Below are 22,263 nucleotides of genomic sequence, written 5' to 3'. Positions count from 1 at the left end.
TGTGCACTGTTTCCCTCCTCAAAATTAAGCCTGGCTGATATTTCTGGATCATTAGCTTCAGAGACTACCTTCTGGATGGATGAAACCTTCATCACCATCCCAACAGGCCCCTGGTGATCCTAGTTCCCTTACATCCCATCTTTGGACATGCAACCTCAGCCTCGTGCTCTAAACACATCCACTGTAGCACCCCACACCACAACCCTCACATTTCATCAGGCAACTGCACAGGAAGAAAAAGAAAATTGAAAAAAGTGGGATAATTTAGGGCCACAGAGCACTCCAGAGGTCACAGAGGAACCCCAGCCAAGTGCTAATCAGGGTGTTCACCCTTCAACGAGTTGAGTATGAACCAGTTCATTGCATTGAGGGGCCAGGGATCATTCCCTGGGACCGATGCCTTCAGTAATCTTGTTCTAGCCATGTACTGTGAAGTGTTTTTCACGGGCCAAGGAGCTACTTGCTCGTGGGAAGGGTGGGTGTGTATGTATGTGACTGCGTTTGCAGAACTGCATTCTGCAGTTGTGGCTTTCTAGAGGATACTTGTGGGTGGTTCAAAAAATATAATAAGGATATTATTATACATACATAATTTGATTCTTTTAGTCTGAAATAAGCCCCCAGTAAATTTATATTTACTTGGCAGCGAAGGTATAAAAGTTGGTTTGGCAGTTGCATTTAGCAAAACACTGGGAACTCAAGGGAAAAAAATATTGCCTGACTGAGTATGTTGAACTAACGCTGAGAAATGGGGCTCTGTGAATCTGAATTCAACCCAGTTTTTCAGAGCTGCTTACCTAGTCTCCTTCCACTGCTGGCCAACTGACAGAAATTAAATATTTTTCTTTTAGTGAATGAAAAGCATAGTCAGAAACAGCCATTGGGTCAGGATCATATGCAAAAGCTCCTCTTATGCTTTTGTTTCCTAATTGCTCTTGGAAGGATTTTTCAAACTGGGCTGACGCAGTTGTGTGTGTGAATTTCCTGGCAAATAAGGAAGGTGACTGTGTCCAAAAGACATTTTAGAGTGTGAATTCACAGCCTTTCCATGTCTAATCAAGGAGCGTAAACCATTAGCCACATGTTCTCCATTTCCATCACATTTTTTCACACTTAAACAAAAACATGCCAAAGAAAAGGTGCTACATTTTTTAATGCCCCCAAATAGGAACCACGGGAGTCCGTTAAATGCTGCGGCCATTTCCAGCATACAAATCAATTTTCCTTGTGGTGGTGAAGTGGTGAATAATGCCTGGTTTGTTTAAAGGAGCATGACTGATTTTGGATGAAGGATCCTGTCACTTTGGCATTTTCAGTTTTATTTATTGCATGCAACCGTATAAAACCTGGTACTGGTCTCAGTGCCAGGCTTACTAGTGGAAAAGCCGAAAGGACCACGTAACTCCTGGTGCAGCAAAGAGGTTCTCCTTCTGCAAGGCATTTGCTGGACTCCTGAAAAATTATTTTGAATAACATGGCAGAGAAAGATTTCATCAGTTGGCATCTACTGGCTTTATTTTTTCTTCCATTTTGCCTGTGTCAAGATGAATACATGGAGGTGAGCAGAAGATCTTATAAACCAGTGGCCAAAGTATTGCAAAGTCACCATCAGACTGGCCTTAAAGGTTCCAGAAGCAGGGAAATATTGAAACAGCGGAGTCAACTTATAGAGTGGACTGTTGATAATAGCACTTCTACAGACCAAAAAGTCCTGAGACCAGAGGTAGATGATGTAGAACTGACTACCTCAGACAGAGTCCAGGTACTCTGAATTAATCTTCTAAAGATATCTTTAAACCTAATGAGATATTTTATTTTTTTTTTGCTAAGATTATTAGTGATATATTTATTAAATTATTTTTATTGATGCTGTGTATTGGTCTGTATCCTGCTGGGTTGCTTTACAGGATCTTTTAATGAGCTGGTAGAAACAGCAGTGGTTGGGGACACTGGTTTCAACATAGACAGCAGCCCTTTGTTTTGCTGAAACTATGATCCTGTGCAATCATATATTCTGATATACAGTCTCTTAATGATTTCAAGGTATTACTTATGTAATATATTAAAGTTTTAGATTCTGTTAAGTCATTTGGATGTGAAGAAAAATTACATAACTTATAGAGGTATTTGTAAAGATTCAATTAGTAGAGAATAACTTTACTTGAAAATTAGGTGTAAGTATATTATTTTGAGCTTGAGACAAACACAATGAAGTTCTGAGTGTTCATAAATTTTATTCTAAGGAATAGCTTGAAAAATAACAATACTAATGTAATGAGTAGTTTTAATAACATATATCAACTTGACAGTTTCAGTGGAAAAAAGCCTCGGAATGAAACTCTAAATCATCTACAGTATCTGCTTTTTAAACTGGGAATCTTTTTATGCCTTTTACATGGCATTTTAGATATTATAGTCATTAGCTCACAGCAAAGGGAAAATGGCATAATTTGATTATACATAAAATATTGCAATACAAATTTAAAAGGAAAAATCTGAAGGACAGAAGATGAAGCTTTTTCTAGCACTAGGAAAAACAAAATTCCACTCAAATGAAATTTTTGTTGATCGATGTTTTTTGGAAACAAGAACATGAGTGTTTTGTTCCTATTGCTGATAGAAATGTTTAAATCCTGTATATAATTTATGATACCTTTTATCATTTATGTTTTAAAACTCTTTCAGATCAGACTGTAATATCTTGCATTCCAAAAAAATCATGAACAAGCAGAGAAGTGTTGAATAATAACCTACTTCATGACAAGCAGAGAGGAGATTTGATTTTAATTCTGTCCTAGGCTTAAAGAACTGAAACACCTCCAAGGATGGGAATAGGTTTAACACATCACTATGTTCCCTGTGTTTAAATTTTTAAGTGCTTTGCATTGCATATTTCTTGCACAGGAGTTATATGTTCCTCCAGTGCACTCAGCAAAATAGATATTTAACTGTAGGTATGTTAAAGCGCACTTGCAGTATATAAACAGCAGAAACCATCAGGTATATAGCTCAATTAGCCAGCTAGCGTGTGTGTACCTCTTTACTGCAGAGAGAATTGTGTAGCTGCATACTACAGAACATATATTATTGGTACTTAAAGAAGATTCCCCTTTCACTCAACGCAGTTTCAGATAATACAGGACTTAAGACAAAATTACAAATTTTTTAGAGGTCAAACTCTCCCTCACAGAAAGTGTCATTGTGTTTGGCACGCATGCGTCTCTCATCAGAGAGTTTATGCAACATGTTTGAAGTTGCTTGCTGGGGAAAGAGGCTGTGACATTAAACTGAGCCCGGCGAATCTGAGTACAGCTGGTGGCAGTGATTTACCTGCCAGACCCTCTCTAAGAAGCAATCTTTGTAGGGGAAATGATGCAATTGTTGGCTTACTGAAAAGAAATGGAGCACTAGCAGATGCATGACAGGGATAATCCATCACAGAGTGGCTGACGCAATAGGTATTTTCCATCTCCAGACTCCAGGGATTTCCAGGCAGAGCAGGAACAAAGGTGGCACGGATATGTTTTAATTCATGTCAGACCTCTCTCTTCCCCTTAAGCTATCGGAAAGCTGTTTCACCCTACTTTCTTGGTTATCTTAGCTCTGGCTGGAGAACTTCACCCTTTTGCTTAAGTGTTTTAACAGCCCCATTCTCTGTTGTGGAATAGAGACCACAGCATTTGTCTTTGTTGCACTGGGTACAAGGCCAGTTTCCACACTGGTGGTAACCTACATTAAAAACGATGTGCATTTCTCAGGCACTAGAACTCTTAGTGACTGGGGAGAGCCATGCCAGACACATTCTTCCTTTTCAAGCTGCTCTTTGAAAACCTTCAGGTAGCCCTCAGCCTGGTGTTTCACCCTGAATTTTGGAAATTTTGATTTGTTTAATTCTTTGCTAGAGGGGCCTCAGTGCCCACAGAGACATGCTACTTTGAATCAGAACAGGAGCCAAGAATGTTTGGATGTACATTACTCGTCTTCTGCATCATCTTAGACGATATAACAGAAACCCATAATATTAATCAGGAAGTGAAAAAGGGCTGGGTCTCCAATTACGATTCATTCACAGCTTTAAGTTAAGGGAATTTTATAGACCATCTGTTGCCTAGAACTGCCTCCTACATACTAAATCATAGGAAATTCAGCAAATAGCCTCAGAAATATTTCCAGTTTTCTCTCTGTATTAGGCTATCAGTGTGGCAAATGCATTTCACAAGCTCCTAAATCATATTCACGTTCTGAGAGCAATGCCAAAGATTTATCGTGTGACATAATTTATTGCAAATGGCTGCATAGGACACCTTTGGCAAGTAGGTTGTAATTAATCTCTTTGTCCCATTTGAGTGTAATTTTACTTTAGGAACAGGTTTTTCCTTTAAATGTACTCTTCACAAAGTGCTCTGTTTTTAGAGGTTAAAAGAGTATCCTCAATATTCATTGTTCTTGGCAGCTGATTGTGAACATTTTTTTTCCACCTAGTCAAAGGATCAGTACAGATAATAAGTCAATAGCACTTTATGACTTGTATAAGTAGTTATTTTGAAGTCAGTGGAACTGTCCTCATACAACAAGGCAGGCAGGACTTGCCTTATTTCACATGTAATAACCTGCTGAGCTTTTTGAGAGGTAATGCCAAATAGCGTTTGGTTATAACCATCTATTTCATGATAACATAGCTGGTTAGCTAATAATGTCGTTCAGGATTTCAGTGCATCGGGTAAAAAACCAAATCTTACTTGCACAGAGAGAGTCTTACATGCAGTCCAGTTTGCTCAATTCATGCCTTCCCTTACCTAGTAATCCACAGTTCCAAGTCTTTAGATATTTCTAGGCTGATACGACTTATTTGCTCTTGGCAGGTGAGTGTATAGTTTGTCTTCTCATTTAACATGCATATTAAGCCCTATCAAAAAATAACTGGAGATTTTAATATCAGTGCAACACTCAACACTAGCATTTCAGGTGGTGCAAAGTGCTTGCACAATTCCAGTCCTCTTGTACTTGGCTCCTCACCAAGGACAGAAAATGAGCTGAAAGCAGGGCTACTTCTTCTCTCCTACCAGGAAAGCTTTTACCAGTGTGTCTGGTGATTGTCAGTTATGTTCTTCCTAACAACTGGGAGAGATAAAATAGCAAGAAAGACACAAACAGGTTCTCCAGGAACAGACAGTCCAGCAGGCAGAACACATTTTTCTCATAAAATATAGACGTTATCCAGAATTAAGAATTAAGGCAAAAAGCATAGTATTTAGCAAAACCCCATAAGTATGAAACCCTCTGCCCACTGCCAAGTCTTAACATTTGCATAACTGTTTGAATATGAAGCATATGTGTTGAGCTATCAGGTCAGCCTTTATTCCCATGGTAGCTCCACCATCAGTGGTTCCAGCTGGAGAGGGCATGTGTCTGTCCCACTGAAGGAGCTGCAGTATTTTGATAGCATGAAAGGGGTTTTCTGTATCCATAGACATAAATTCCCAAGCCTCTTGAAATTAATTAATTCTGGGGGCATACTTGGTATTGTTCAAAATATGGACAGAAAGCTGTAGTGTTTCAGATGAAGCCAGCTGATGACCTTGAGGGCAGGAATACAGCATGTCTCTATGTTCATTTGGCAGCTCTCATCCCACCAGAGGCTTGTTTGCTGCCATTAATCCAACAGATCTGCATTAGGCAAGTAAATTGATGATGATAAAGGTGAGTGGACAGAAAGGAAAGGAAGACAAATAGTAGAATGAGTAAAGAAAAGTAGTAGTTGGATTGGTGTAGCTATCCCCCTTCAGGATTTAAGAAATGGAGATTTGCACCTCAGGATAATAGCAAAGAATTGTAGGGGAAAAGAAAGAAAGAGGGAGAAATGAGAAAGAGAGAAATAAAATCAAACCCTGGACCCTCAGCTGATCCATTGGAAGATTTGTGCCTGCTAAATCATTGCAAGAGCCTAGTTATGAAATCCAGCCAGGATTGAATAAGACTTTGTTAGTATAAATACAATAACATGGGAAGACAAGCACGGAGACAAAATTGTTATCAAACTATTATTACAGTACTTAAGCTGTGTATTAAAACTCATTAGCACTTATGATGCTATATTTGTTTCAGCATTTAAACAGGTTTTCATAGTTACACACCCACAACTACAAATAATCAAATGGCCCTAAGACCAGGTGTCGTGGTCAGTTCAAATTTTTGTCACTTTTCATGGCACTTTTTTAGGTTCTCCCAACTTTAGTAGCTTGTAAATATGCAAGTCTGGGGCTATGAACAGGAACATACTGCACAGACATTTTTTAACATCTCCTTTGGGCGGTCTAACACAGTTTCCTGTATGTTTAGTGGAGGATAGTTTATTGCTGCAGGTCAAATGAAATCCCTTGTCTCTTACCACTTGTACATATACTTGTTTGCCAACAAAGGTCAACTGAAATGTGGGCTCAGTGAAAAGCAAGATAGGAACCTAACTGAAATAGTAATCTAACTTCCATTACTTTGTATTATTTTATTTTGAAAACTCTCATTATTTGACTGGACAAGGTTTTTTTTTTTTGATATTCAAATAGCTCTTAGAACTCTTGAAGAGCTTATTCACTTAAATCTTCCAAAAATAACATCTTCAGGGACAACCCAAGAATGGGAGATTTCAGCTCAGATAAGAAGTGTTGTGAAAACTTAGCAAAGATATAAACAAAGAATGTATAACGAAGATCCTGTAACCAACATGCAAATGATTGATGCCTGTCACGAATGAGCTATTTAAAGCTTATTTTTGTGCACTTAGCCCCCACAAACTGGACCGCAGAATCCAGACTGTAGTTCCTGCTGCCGTGGTGACTTTGGAGTTCGACTCTACCAAGGACCCCCAGGACCTCCCGGGCCCCCTGGGATGCCAGGTAAAGATGAAGTTTAATTGATTTTTTCATCAGTCCAATTACAGGCTATAAATTACAAGCTATTCTATGAAATATCAGAGAATGCTGCAAACATCAGTATATTTGGGGATGGATTCAGGAAAAAGTTTTTCTATAATTTCTGAGGAGACAGATTTTCAATTAGACTCTGAAGTATTTTGCAGTGAAAATCCATTCATTATTATAACTCAGCTTTCAAAAATTCATACTGAAAGTAATCTTATTATGTCTCTAGGGCAAGTTGGTCTCTCTTCTTAAAGCAGCATGAAGCTTTCATTAAAATTGGAAGAACTGGCTCCCCGAGTTGATTGTTGCAATCACCTTTGAATATCCAGCTATGCCATTGTGTACTGTATTTAGGAGCTTTTTTCATCTAGCTTACTGCTAGCCAATATTTTACGAGACACACATGCTTCTATTCTCTCATAGAAATTTCTTCTTTTCCTTCTTTCTTCTTGTCTTCCATAATAAAAAGTACCTTTTTTTTTTCCATTAAAAATGCACAAAGAAGAACAGGATACACAAGACAAGGGGATACGATGATCTGATAATAGGTATGGAAAAAGAAGAGCCTAGAGAAGGGAAGAAGACAGTTGCATGTTGGTGTAAGTTGGTTACAGCAGCTACCTTCAGGGATTTGAAAATGACCCTTCCTAGAGTAGACATGTAATGTAAATGAACATGTCACTGACTGGCAGATTTTTCTCATCTTCAAAAGCTTACGTCTTCTGTTATCACAATAAAAATGCAATTCCATAATCCTTCTGACTCACAAATGTACTGACAGTTACAGACATGACAGATAACCATACATTAAAAAAATTAACGTAGTGATTTTTGGTAGACACAGTTTACAGTAACAGTTAAATCTGACTGTTATGAAAGTAAATCTCAGTGAATTAAGTGTTTCAAGAACTTGCTTCAGTTGGCAAAATATTGAAATAAATTGTTACTTTGACATAGTTGGAGTATTAGGCAAAATAGGGTCACAGGCATATTTGGTATTAGCCTGTGTTAAGATATTCAAGCATCAACCCTTTATAAAATGCTGTTGACCACTACAGAAGTAAGAGAAATCTAATAGCAAGGTCTCTTGTGCAGAAATATTGCATTACATATTAATAAACTGCTGGCTTCTTAGAAGTGGAACACAATTTTGTATCAGACTCACACTTCCAAGGCTGCAGTGGACATACTGGGACACAGCCCAGTCCCAGCTTTGCCCTTTCCTCACGTGAGGATGTGTCTCAGTCACACTTTCTTGTCACCACAGGATGCCACAAACGTGCGGCTGACAGCAACCTTCTACACCCTGGAATTTCTCTGTCTTCCTCATCTGCTGCATTTCATATCATTGTGGTGCCCATAGGGAGAACAACAATAGCTGGTTTTCCCTTGATTGAATCAAACATCGCTTGCAGACTTCTGTTCTGAATTGGTAGACAAGTAGTTCTGGCTTCACATGAAGGATCATTCTCGTTATTTTTAAGTTATTGATTTCTCTATCAAAAAAAAAAATTTGCTTGATTTTTTCCACCATTTAGCTTCCTTGTTTGAAGTAATTTCTTTCTCAATACAAAAACTCTGAAGAATCACTTAATCATTAGATTTGATCTCAGACAACACCATTCTTCTTGTAAATTCGTAACCAGAGTGACTAATCAGAGAACAGGCAGAGTGGCAAAGAATCTAATTTCAACTCAGGCAGAATGAAAACAATGATGACACTAATTAAACCCCTGAGACTGAAAGGTCAGGCTTTTGCTTCAGGTAAGCATAATAATTGCTCAGTGATTCTAGCCAACTTCAACATTTTTTCAGTCGCATAGACGTTTGTTCAGCAAATATCAGGAAGTAAGTAATACTGCAGATGCAGGAATATGTTTTTATAATGACCCTTTTTATAAGAAGCCACCTTAGAAAAGCTTCATTATAAAATTCTTGTCTTTCTTTAAACCTAGGAACATGCAATCAATCACCCCCTTCAAGCTAACCAGCACCTTGACAATGCAGATCCTCCCACTTTTGGCCCAGATGGGTCCTTTAGCTAGTTTTAGGCTACAGCCATTCTTCATTTGTGTATACAGATTTTAAAGACAGCAAAATTATCTCATCCTATCATAATTAACTTAAATTACCAGGAAATAAGTTTTTATCTAAAAGGAAAAGCAATAGTGCATACGCAGGCTACCTGGTATGTGTCAGCTGACAGTGGCTTTGGCTTTCCTTGAGCCTCATATCCACTGATGTCTTGTCCTTGCACATCTCCCCAACAATGCAATGACCTGAGACAGCGGCAGTTTATACAGCAACATCAAGACAGCATGAGGGTTAATGCTTAAACACCAACGTATGTGCTTCTGGAAACTTGCTCATCAAAACTTTCACCTTCAGCTTAACCACACAATTGTTTCTTATCCATCACAGCTCAATCTGGGTTTTATGGTACTGAAAAGTCCATGTGTTGCAAACTGGTGGAAAAGGACCCTGCCACAGTTATTTGTTAAAATACATTATATGAAATTATTTAAGTTAAAGAGAAAGCTCTGTTTCCTTTAAGGAAATCATGGAAACAATGGAAATAATGGAGCAACTGGCCAGGAGGGAGCCAAAGGTGAGAAAGGAGACAAAGGAGACATGGGACCAAGAGGAGAGCGTGGCCACCATGGACCCAAAGGCGAGAAGGGTTACCCTGGGATTCCCCCAGAGCTACAGGTACAAAATCTCTGGTTTGCGTTGGCTGCAGAAGATCTCAGGTTACGGTTTTCTTTCCTGAAAAACAGCACCTAACTACTGTAAGATACTTAAGAAGCAAATCCACTTGTAAATTAATACAGTAGGAGACATATATAGCCCTTGTCATGACTGACAAATGTGCTCTGCCAGATTCTCCTGGAAAAGACAAACATTAGGGCTTAATTTTTCTTTAGAGTAAGAATTCAGCTGAGAAATGGGCAGGAAAAAAATATGTATGGTTCCCTTTTAGGGCAGAAAGCCAGTATGGGAGTCATTAAAGGAGAATAGTAGGGACTATCATTTTTCTATTAAGCTGTATCACATAAATAACCGTGCTTCCTATGACATATCAAAAGAGTAAAGGAGTCACTCAAGCCCATGCTTCTTGGGTCAGTTAGACTTTGTAAAATTATCAGAAGCAGATGTATCCAACTTCTCAAAGTATCGAGTCAAAACCTCTGAGTGCAGACAGAAGTCCTCTGGTTTTGAAAAATATCCCTCAGTAGGTATCTGTGTTTTTAAATGTCTCAATACTTTAAATATGCCGAGGAGTATGTAGGTTCTGCCTATGAATGAGCCACCTAAAAATGGGTTCAAGCCTGAGCTGATAAGCTCTGCTGAGGGATGCGATATATTTGGGCTCAACACTGTGTTGACATAGTCTCATAGCTCTTGGATTACAGCTTCTTCAGGTTCCAGGAATTCGGCAGATGGCAGATAGCTTATGTATAAATATATACCATATATAGACCAGAAATATAGACATATACCTGCAGTATGGTGGAGGTGTGGGGTAATCCTGTTCTCAAGGCAACTGAAAGTAAGTGGTAGTTGGATAACTAGGACCCTTGGTTGCTGTTGTAAACGATATTTAAAAGAGTTGTCCGATATTTAAAAGACTGCTGTATACTGCAGCATAGCAATCATGAGCAGTTCATCTGCAATAGCAGGAAGTCCTGAGTACTTCTATGATGTAGCACAACTAATGTGTTAAAGGAAAGATTTAGATGCATGGCAAGCCTTAGAGATGTCTTCCTCCTGGTCTCCAGCTGCCACTGGGAAAGGGGCTTCTGTAGGTCCCGCAACAGGTCAGCCAGCCTCGTGTGGGGGAATCCTAAAGCACTTCAGATGGCACAAGGTGCATTTGCGTGGGCAAGTGACTGGAGTCCAATTCAGCTCCAGAGGGAGGCATCTAAGCTATCATTACAACTACTGGAGATCTGGAAGAGGAAGTCAGCTTAATCTGATGGTCACTGTTGCTTTTGGACAAATGGAACTTGAGACACCAGAGTATACAGATCGCCAGAAATTATAAGGGAGTTTTCATCCTCACTCACATGTACACACTTGAGTAAAAGTGTCTTAGTCTTGGCCTGATTCATATCCCCTAAACCAAGTTCACCACAGAAGGGACAAAACGGGATGCAGCAAACATGCACAAAAAGAAATTCCTCTTCCAAATACTCTGACTATGGGGAGAACTGAAGTTCTGATCTACTCACAGATCTACACCTTTTAATTGAAAGATACAGTTTCCAATAACAGTCATTCATATATGTTTTATATCCTTATAAAAGGCATGAAAATTAACAGCAAAAAAACCAGTACAATCGACGTGCAGTGTGGGAAAATGGCTTTGGATTTCTTGGCATTGTGTCTGTTTGAATTCTCCACCCTAGGTTGACAGAGATGGGATAACCACACAGAAAATTCACCACAAAAATAGTTTCCAAAATTACTGGACTCTTGTAAGAAAGCTAAATTATTTTAGTATTCTTAAAGAATTAACTGGAATTAACATTATAGGTGAATATCTTAGAAACATATTTGTTTTAATTATATGCAACATAAATCCTTTTGCATTTTTAATCAACTATCAGTATTTTTTCCTTACATAAAGATAGTGGTGGTAATTTAATTTAAAAATTAATAATGAAAGAGGATGAATAACAAAAGCTTATATTGCAATACTTATTTCCAAGTAAAATTCCATCACTGTTTTTAACAGATGTGTTTAAAAATTCTTTACATAGTATAGGATATTATTTCTTGTTAACATCATGCTTAAGAATTTTAGAGTGGGGGTAGGTAGAAGAGAAAACACTTTTCAATCCAATATTGTTTAAGTACAGGATTATTTTGTAAGACTTGGCATGTCCATGTTATGTGCTACTTCAAAATGAGACCTAGGGAGAAAGGACATCTTTTTCAACTCTTCTGTTCAGCCCAAGAAAAGTAGCTTGGGGTCAAAGAGAATGTGAAATGGAATCTAGACAAAAAGTGATAAATTCCTTCAGGCTGCCATTGCAGCTGTTCTGCTTTAACACATGATGAACTCTGATGTGATCCTGGCTGAGAAGCAAGAAGTTAACAATTTGCTGTCATAGAAAATGCATCCATGCAGGGATAAGAAAAATCAGCCCAGGCTTTTAGCTCACATCTGGAGCTCCTCAAATTTCTGAGCAGATGGCTAATGATTTCCATGGTTGCATCCAGACTTGCATTTGATTTTGCCTGTTTCGGTTTTGTTCTCATTTGGATCTGAAATTAAAATAAGTTGGGGGTGGTTTTGGTTTTTTGGGGGGTTTTGGGGGGTTTATTTTTTTTTTTAATACCAGCACAGCTGGAGTCTCACAAAAACATGTAATTTTTGTGAGGAGCAGTAACAACTGTAATGAAACACTTCTCATCTAAAAACTTAAGAGACAGAGATAAAATGCGAAGTCACTAGGTGACCTTCTGGCATCCACGTGCAGCAATTCTGCCTGTACCCCCTTTACTGACAGTCAGATGAGGGATCACAGACTCACAGAAGACAGAACCTCCTTTCCTGCCCATGCAAGTTGGCAGGGTTTTTCGCTTGTGTCTTGCTGAGGGCAGTTTGGATTCTCCAATGTGTCAGGTTTTGCACTGCTTCCTACAAAACATTTTCCACAGCCAATACACCTCACTGCAAGAAGCGTAACATGAAGTTGAAGCAGTTTTCATTTTCTTAGTTTCTTCTTTTGGTCTCCACTGCCCTCGGTTGTTGTGACTGCGGGTACAGGGCAAGTGGTCAGAGAGAAAAAGCACTGACTGTTGAGTTTCAGCAACTGCACTTCTAGGGGACCTCTAATAAAAACGCTGAACGTATCTCTGAAGGTAGTTAGTAACAAACACTAATGTGTATGGATTTTACCAAGCATTATTTATTTCACACATTAATTTAAAAGCAATATCCAGTCTAAATGCATTGGGGAATATATAAAAACAAATTAAATAACTTTTATCAGAAACACTATCTGTTTCAATACCAGTTTTCTATTGCATCATTCCAGGGAGACTTAAAAGTAAATAAAATCCCAAACGAAGGTCCTGACCTGCAAACACTTGCCCATACACTTACCTTTACAGTCATGAATAGTCCAATTGAATGCAAGAAGCCTAGTACTCTTCCAGTTTCATTCAATGGTAGTTTTGTTACTGGAGTTTAATGGCCTTGGAGCAGGCCCTAGAAGAACATCTATGTCAGGAAAATAAACAGACCGCAAATCCAGGAAAAAATTCTGTAGCTGATTCCTTTACACATGTGCATTTTGTGAATGACTGCCTGAATAAGAAATACATTTTTGCAGGTCGCATTCATGGCTTCCATGGCTACTCACTTCAGCAACCAGAACAGTGGAATCATCTTCAGTAGTGTTGAAACCAACGTTGGGAATTTTTTTGATGTCATGACTGGGAGATTTGGTGCTCCAGTGAATGGTGAGTGTTTGCAAAACAAAATAATGCAATTCTGTGAGCTACAGAGAAAAGCATGGTCAATAATGATCAGAAACTAGTTAACTGTCTTTGCACAATGCACCGACGCTGACTCTGCATAGCTCTTGCTACCTACTTTCAGGAAAAATGAAACGGGAAACTAAGCAAGCCAAGAGAAGTCTTTCCAGTCAGTGAGACTAGTGCTGGCACAAAGGCAGGAGGAAGAGGCAGGGGCACAGCTGAGGAGGGAACATGACCATCTGCTTTGGGACCTTTAACCCTTTCAGCCACTGTGATGAGATAATCATGGCCTTGATGTAGCAGCAGCAGCAGCTTCACAGTTGCCTCCTCCTCCCCTTGCCTGAAGTCACTCTCTTCATCTCCATCTTCCCCCATGCCATTTCAGCAACAGATGTGTGGCTGGAAATGAGGCATTACAGTTTTCCTTGACTTATTTTTCAGCTGCATCAGTCCCCCGTCTTATGTAGCTATGGTGCCAGAAGAACAGGAGACGGGGCAGGCAGGACCATAACCAAACCCATGTTTAAGCAAAGCCTGAAACCACCTTCCTTCACTTGGCTTTTCTCACCCTGCCATTCATTTACTCACTGCTATGGGAAATGATGTTAGATTAAATAAAAGTCAGGCCCTCCAAGCTTCCTGTAGGACATCTTAGTGACAATTAGGGGCCTGTGTCCTGACAGCTGCTTCCTTTTGTGGTTAATGTATATATGGATGTCAATAAACTTTGACCCACAGTGATTTAATGACTTTGATGTAGAATCCAAGCTCCCATTACAGGGTCAATGCTACAGGCTTACTGTTCAGGAACCAGCAGCTTGTCTTCCCACCTGAGTCTTGTAGAGCTCATGACACATAACAAGGTTGCACTGACAACATTGCTGGCACCTTTCAGACACAGAATGAGCTAAAAAGAAGAAAGGTGATGGTAACGGTGTGTTGTGCAAAAAGAGAACGTGGTGGCTATGTCTGCATCGTTCAGGATGGCCAAGTCAGCAGCAGTGGATGCTGTGAAAACCTCTCACGCCCTGCCTGACCTGGGCGACATGCTGGCTGACTGACAGCCTCTGAGGCGGAACCAAGGCTGACCTGGAGGCTGCTCTTTTGGGAGAGGGCAGGAGCCTGACAGTAAGGAAAAAAAGGTGAGAGAGGGGTCACAGATGAGCCTCGGGGAAATTTCCCGTTTGGTGAGAAGGATAAGCGGTCCTGCAATGTTCAAATATAGTAATTTCTCTGGAACAGGGTGTGGCTGAAGCCGTGCCATATACAGAATAAAAATGAATCAGATTTTGGTACACTATAACCAGAAGCAAAATACCCACTGACAACTGGAAGGTAATTTTGGCCTCTGCTGTTTCTAACCAGGAAGCACAAGTTTGTAGCATGACTACCTCCCTCTATGATACAAATATGTTGTATTTGGTAATATTTTCAGGGGTGTATTTCTTCACCTTCAATATGATGAAACATGAAGATGTGGAGGAAGTGTACGTGTACCTGATGCATAATGGTAACACAGTTTTCAGTTTATATAGGTAAGTGAAAGGCCAGCCCATTTTAATGCAAAAGACATATTTGCACAGATGTGATAGCTTGCTCACATTTCAAGAAACATGAAATTATTAATTTTTTGAAGAATTTCTATAGGGTAAAATAATCAACAAAGAAAAACTATTGTATTTTGTCCTCCTCAACTTGCAAATTTGGATCATACCTGCCATAGATCCTGGACCTAAAATTCAGCCTTGATCCCAAGCTCCTCAAAGCCCAGGGGAAAGGAATTATCACAGCAAGTTGAGGCTGGAGTCCAGTGGTAACATTCTGTTATTCTGCTAAAACATATCTTCATCCTCATTTTGCCTGTCAGAGAAAGGACATAATGAAGTGTTCAGCAAATAGTAACAGTCTTATTAAAGATTAGGGGAGAGCAATTTACTTTAAAGGTGGAGAGCATTTAAACTGCAGTAGTACCAATGAGTAAGAAGCTAAAGTCCTCCATTTACTGGCTTTGTTATCATTAGCACACTTCAAATAAAAAGTTTCTGAACTCTTTATGTTAGCTGAAGGATAATCAATAACAGAATCCACTTCTAGCTTATCAGCTTCTGTAAGGACCAGGTCAAGAAGCTGGTAATCAGATGGATATCTGAAAAAAAAAAAAAAAGTGTTGGGAAAAAACATTATTTCTTTAATGCCAACCAGGGGTCTGATGTCAAAACCAGGCTTCTCTCCTCAGTCTGAAAAAACAGACACAAAAGCTTAGATTGATCATACTGGATTTTAAGCACTTATGTGACAGCAGGTTCATTTAAGCCATCCAGGTTTCTTCAACAGCCCATACCTGAAGCACCACCAAAGAATGCTTCATTCCAATCGATCTTTCTTGCAAAAGAAAAAGTGCCCAGTTTTCCCCCCCTGAAGCACTGATGTAAGAAAAGGCAATAGGTGGAGGAAAGGGAACCAACACTCACACAAAGCCAGTAGGTTAGCCCACATTGAATGTATCCACGGTCCAATGAAAAGCCTCAGGATGGAGCGAGCTGTCTGTCTGCCAGCTGCACAGGGACTCAGCTCACATGAGACTCCTGACCCAGAGGCATTTAAAATTAGCTGGAATGAATCTAAGGAAAAAAGTATCACAGGAAATCTGGAGTGTTGTGATGAATAAGCAGAGTTTTATTTTAAACAATAAATTTGTTCCTGTGCCCTGGAAAAAAACCCATGTAAGTTAAACTTCCAGAATTTCAGAAAGGAACAAAATGATGCAATTAGGCTAAGGTGCAAAATTTGACTAGGAGATCAAATGCAGAAAGACCCCAAAATTTCCTCATAAAGCTGAAAAAATGTTGGCAAGCCTTTCAAGGGAGTTTTGCTCAGGATAACAATGTGCTTTCTTGGATTTTTTTTTTTAAGTTGTTGGCTTGATCGTTGTTGAGAAACGAAAAGCTGACTTGTTAAAATATTCATCCTTAGCTATGAATCAAAAGGGAAAGCAGACACTTCAGGAAACAGCGCAGTGCTAAAACTTGCCAAGGGAGATGAAGTTTGGCTGCGAATGGGAAATGGAGCCCTCCATGGGGACCATCAACGCTTCTCCACCTTTGCCGGGTTTCTTCTTTTTGAAACCAAGTAAATAAAGAAACAAACCGACAGATGTTTATCTGAGGAAACTTCTTTTTTGGAACTGGTATTTTTCTCTGGACTGTGGGATAGAATTACACCATTGAAAGACCAGGAAGGCTTGTTTTCATGCGATGTGTTGTCATGTGTGTATCAGAGATGAGCTGAATACATTGGGTAGTTGACACTTACAGATTCATGGAAAATGTATTGTCATCTGGGTTGTACCTACTGAATTGTTAAATGTTGCTATTGCTCTTTTCTCCAAAGCCACTGAAAAACAAAGGAAAAGGAGTTCAACTAATTTAGAGAGCAGTTTCACAGTAAAGTCAATTTTGTCTGTAAATATACTTTAGTTAAGTATATGTCAGAAATTAAACAATCCGTTCATGTTTTTCTATTCATTTATTCAGTTCCTATTACACGTTCATTTAAGTTTGCATCATGGAAACAGGCCTGAATGGATTATAAGCAGGCTCAGCTGAGTCCAGATTTAAAGGAAGACATTTTTACTAGACTAGAATGAACTTTACAAATAGAAGAAAAAAATGTGAAAATAAAGATGTCAAGGATTCAGGTTTATTGCATTCCCATCTCAAACTTCTGAAGATGTATTTGGTGTCATTTTTCATAGATTTTTAGTAAATATTTATGCTCACTCTCTCTTAAAAAAAGAGTGGTAGTAATTCTTGTCTTAGTAGCAGCTTGAAGCTAAAGTAATTTAGCCTGCAGTGTAAAGGGGATCAGACAGGGGAACTGTAATGTTTCTTCCTAGCCTTCAAATTGTTTACACCTGATGTAACTGAATGCAAGGTATCAAAGCAGAGGCATATACGCTGGAGAAGTTGGGGTATGCCAACAGTACAAACAGAGAAACACATACTTTCTGGAGTTTGGAGCTCTTTTAGAAGAATGTACATTTTAATATTGCATATTTACTTAACAGTGAAGTTGTTGATACAGTTTTCCTACCAGCCTTCCAAGAATCAGTATTTCAGGAAAAGACATTGCAGCCTGGCAAAGCAGCAGCTAACCCAGTTCAATATTTAACTGGTGAAAGCAAACACTGGCTGGCTCAGAAGTTCTAGTCATAGTAAACTGGGCCATTCTTCAGCATTAATATTTGCCACCGGCTTTTCAAAATGTGAGTACCTGAAATCCTGTCTTGCTATTTTCTTTTCATCCGAATCAGCACCACGTATACTAAGATAATACTGAAGTCTGAATGTATCTTCTGCACATTCTGGCTCTCCACACAGAAACTAATGAAATATAAATTACATTTTAATAGACATTACAATTTAACCAGAAATTATCTGCCATTAATATATAACAAGCAGGTGGGGTTAGGAAAACATTTATTTGAAATTTTTCTGTACTGGATACAGATACCAGTAGCATGACAACAGAGCAAACACATCAAAAACTGCCCTATGAATTTGTATATCCTTGTACACTTTCCCAGTGTGTGTAAACCACGTCTTACAATGAAAACTGCATGTTGATACTTGATTATTATGATTTGTGATTTTTTAGTTTTATGCAACAACCACTGAAAATATTAGCTTTAATGAACTGTCATCCTATGAGTTTTATTGTTTCTTTATGAACTTGGGTCAGGTTTGCACCATATAGGTTTTCAAAACCCGAGACTGTGTTATTTTAACAAGCATTTTAGTAAAATTCTGGCATGCCTTCAAACTAAAACACACCCATCAGGTAGTCAGATAATGTCATTCTTTTGGAATACGTGCACAACTTGTATGAGATACATGGCATCATGAGCTAATGTTCACAGTAGGAAAAATCTTGACAAAAAGTACTTCTTGTTGTGTTAGGAATGTTTGCTTATTTTGTAAAACATACATTTACCCAATAAAGATTAATAGTCATAAAACTATACTGGTTTGTTCATATCTGTATTTACCAAGGACCTTTACCATTTGGAGACTATGGAGATTTATTCTTAATACGTGTTTCCTAAGCATTCATTTTGCTACTGAATGGGAGAAAGCTAGCACTAAGGGTCAAAATATATCCATTTTACATGTTTATATATCTATCTATATATATGCATATAAAATTTAAATCCCTAGGGTTTCCTTTGGGGACTTAATTGTCCTTTATGGCATGGCTATTTTAATCCATTTTCATCAGAGTAAAGCACTTAGAGACTATGATATATGCACTAATTTTAAGCTCCTTTACATTATCTCTTGTAATGGCCATGATATAAAAGTCAAGTTTTTCCATTTTCATTTTATGTTTTTTTTCACAAGTTTTGTGCAACTTCGCCCGCTAAGGGCAGAAAGCAAGTAAGAATCACCACAAAAGCTTCTGACGAACAAACAGTAGCATGGTCTCAGTTCCAAGGTTAAAGCTAAGAGCTTTTTTACATCAAGTCTGAAACTTCCTAGTTATTGTACGAAACCTCTACAGTCTTTCCTCTGCAAAGTGATTGCATGCAATCTCTGCTGACTGAATGTTTGAATACTTTACTGTTAACTTATGTATTGATTTCAAAGATCCTTCAAAATATAGCAGCTGATATAAAAATCTCTGTGTGTGTTCTTGTTTCTCAAAATTATTAAGTTTTATATTCAGTAAGTCAAGTGGAATGCATGGGGTTTTTTTCTGAGAACTGTTAATGAAAATTAGTCATCTTTCCATTGCTGCTGCTAAGTGAAAGCCTCTTGCTTAGCAGATGCTCAAGACAAAATGTCTTCTGTCAGAGACTTTTCTCCTCTGTTATAAAATATGTGGTATCCTGTAATTTGTGTCATGAGTGAGAAACCTTCTGGAAACTCAAAAGCTGCAATTTGGAGCATACTTAATGGTTTCTTGTCTTTTCTGAGCTGAGTCTATATATCTCTCTTTCTCATCTCACGAGCTCTCAGCTTTAACCAAAACTTGGCAAGGGCTGCAAACTCCTGCCTGCCACAAGAGCTGTGGTTTGGTAGGCGATATCCTGCCTCTGTGGTAGGAGTTGGCATCCTCGCAGGAGAAAACACTGCCCCACACAGAGACAAATTGAGCTCTGCTCTATGTGTAACACCAGCCCTCACTCTTGGTCCTCCCTCCCCATGAGACCCAGGGACCACTGTCTTTCCCTGTGACACCCTTGCAACGTAGCAGCTAGTTGGACCTCCCTTGGCAGAGGTAAAACACAACTTCCATGCAAGACAAACATTAACTAGAATGAAATCTAACTGAAGGAAAACATCTTAGGTCTGAGTCCCAGTTTCATGAGTGGTGTTAGAAGAAAGTGGAAAGCAGCTCAGTTTACTTAAATTAGAAATCCTTCAGGAAAAAAAAAAAATCCATCTATGGTTTTAGTTTCAGAGGCTAGTCCATGGCCTGAGGGTGACTGAGTTGATTCTGAGGAAGCAATTTAGATTGACAACAGTTTAGAGCCTCAGTCCTACTGAAAACCTTGTGAGCCGAAGGGAGTGCTTTACAGTAACAGTTTTCTAAAGGGAAAATAACGAACACATTCTTCACTCAGATCTTTCATCTTCTCCACTAAATTTTACATTGAGTTTCCTACATTACATCCTATTGCTTTCTCAAGTAGTTTTTAGTAAAAGTGATTTTTTCATTAAAACTTTATTTTTCCCTCACTTATCTTACATTATTGAAACGATGTTTTGCGTCCAGAACCAGAAAAATCACACAAGGACAAAATACACAAGGAATCACTGGTGTGTGAAAAGGCCCACAGTTCTTCATTTTGGTGAATCAGTAGAAAAATTTCTCTATTTTGCAGTTAGTGCTGCTTCAGCAACCAAAGGAAATAAAAATTGACAGTGATCAGCTCAGATTTAAAAATCTGAGGCAACAAACGGCATTGTGCAAAGCAGTGCTCCAGGCTGGATGTCACTCAGATACCAGTGAAGAAAGACATAAACTCTAGGAATCCTTTTCATAAACTAAAAGAACTCAGTAAAATGTGCACTTCGTAGTATGACCAGGGCAAAAGCTCCTTTAGTCTTCAGGTCAAATCACAGAGTCCTAGCAGGAGTCAGAGCATCTGCAGTGCCACATTAATTTTCATTATCAAATAGTTGCGTTGAGGTAATTACTCAACACGGAGTAGCAGCAAAGAACAGCCCTACTTCCCAAGCCTCACCCCTCTGCTCTCTGGTTAAAGCAATACCAAAACCTCAAAACAGTGCCACAGTCTTTATCCAGCCCAGAGTCATTTATCATCTGACTGTGTTAATGCCAATCATACTCTATCACCCTCCGCAGCAGGGCGTCTTTTGCAAAACTGCCTGCTAGGACTGATCCATGCCTTGCACTAACTTTTAAGTAGTACTCAAGAACAGTCCGGGAGACAGCTTGTTGTCATGGGGTAAAGGCACTCAGAGGACCGTTTTGCTAACATAATTGTATAACCCATCCATTTTGGCAACACACACTACAATTCAGCAGTTCCCGGACATGGAAATTCTTGTTGCTGTTTAATTCACTAGTGTGTACACCATCCCTGTGGACTGCAGGTGGAACAGGGACTGGTAACAGGCATGGGAAGATACTATGATGGCTTCTTGATATGGCAATTTCCTCCCAATAGGAGTGACTGGCTAGGTTGCTCTTTTCTATGACTGGATTGATGAAATTAGTGCATAGATTTTGGCACTGAGACTGTAAAGCTGATAGCAGGAGAGACTCCGTATCATGCATTTGCATTTGAAATGGAGCAGGGCATCCTCCGTGAATACATTCACAGAGCAACAGAACCCATGAGGTGCAAGGTTTTAGTAAACAAAGAGACTTCTTGTGTTAACTGGTGAAAAATTGCACAAATGGAGTTTTATCCTTCTGCTTTTCTGAAAACAACCCAGCAGATGTGAGAAATTCCACAAAAGCAATGTTTTAAAATAATTACATTGTTACAACACCGAGAATGGAAACATCCATGTTAAAATCATCTTCAACACCTTAGCTCCTGTTTCCTACGAACGTGTCTCACAGTATGTTCTTCCCATCATACAGTCACATGCTACTTCTTGGCCTTATCCAGCAGCAATTATGTGATGCTTGTTGAATAAGGCATGGGTCATACACTGGAATGGAATAGCAAGAGATTAATCTAGAACAGCTTAATTAATTAACTTCATCCAATGTATAGATAATGAAGCACCTTTACTATAGAAAATAAGAGTACAGATACATGTAAAAAAGAACAGCAGAATTAATTCACAGCAGCAACCTTCATTTTAGCAATTTCTAAGTTTCTAAGAGCTTCCTTTCTCAATCTTAGCCATTCTTTGAAAGAAAAACACTCCAGGCTCTCACAGCACTCTAAAGTTGATGAGGACCAAGGAAGTCCATAACGACTGGATCTTTAGGCCAGCAGATAGGAATTAAGAGTTTGTGCCACTCTGTCACATGGAAAGTCCTAGTCTGCAGCTGAAAGTGCTGGATGGAATTTAATTTGACTCTCGTTCAGCTTTTGAACTAGAAAAGAGTAGGAGGATGATTGCTTTGAATAAAATGTTTCAGATATTGCATCACTTCAGGTCATTGCTTTCTTCCCTCCAAGACTACCTGCTTCTCAGAAAGGACCATGTTTGCTTGCTCAAATTATCAAAGTGACACAAAATAAAGAAGAACATTAATTAATTATTAATCATGCCACAGCTAAGACACAATAAAACAACTCATGGGAAAGGTGACGGAAACAGTTCCTAAAAACAAAGGCTTATCCCATCCATCGCACTAGCAATGC

At 39.0% G+C, this 22,263-nt stretch overlaps 1 protein-coding gene across 2 annotated transcripts; it reads left to right on the top strand.

Annotated features, from left to right (window-relative positions):
- Positions 1–1,393: 1,393 nt before the first annotated feature.
- C1QTNF3 (C1q and TNF related 3) lies at positions 1,394–17,850 on the top strand. 2 transcript variants are annotated; one of them, XM_010118907.2, is made up of 6 exons: positions 1,394–1,558; positions 6,782–6,893; positions 9,472–9,626; positions 13,262–13,391; positions 14,845–14,944; positions 16,383–17,850. In XM_010118907.2, the coding sequence occupies exons 1-6, from the start codon at positions 1,475–1,477 to the stop codon at positions 16,540–16,542; spliced, it is 741 nt and encodes a 246-aa protein (XP_010117209.1). In that variant the 5' UTR covers positions 1,394–1,474; the 3' UTR covers positions 16,543–17,850. The 2 variants fall into 2 exon arrangements, with proteins under 2 accessions (XP_010117209.1, XP_010117208.1); XM_010118906.2 differs by having other exon boundaries at positions 1,394–1,762.
- Positions 17,851–22,263: the final 4,413 nt, after the last annotated feature.

Source organism: Chlamydotis macqueenii, chromosome Z, assembly GCF_036417535.1.
Source record: "Chlamydotis macqueenii isolate bChlMac1 chromosome Z, bChlMac1.mat, whole genome shotgun sequence".
In the NCBI taxonomy this organism is placed as follows: domain Eukaryota; kingdom Metazoa; phylum Chordata; class Aves; order Otidiformes; family Otididae; genus Chlamydotis; species Chlamydotis macqueenii.
Note: the sequence above shows the minus strand (reverse complement) of the source record. Positions and strands in the feature narration are given on the sequence as shown.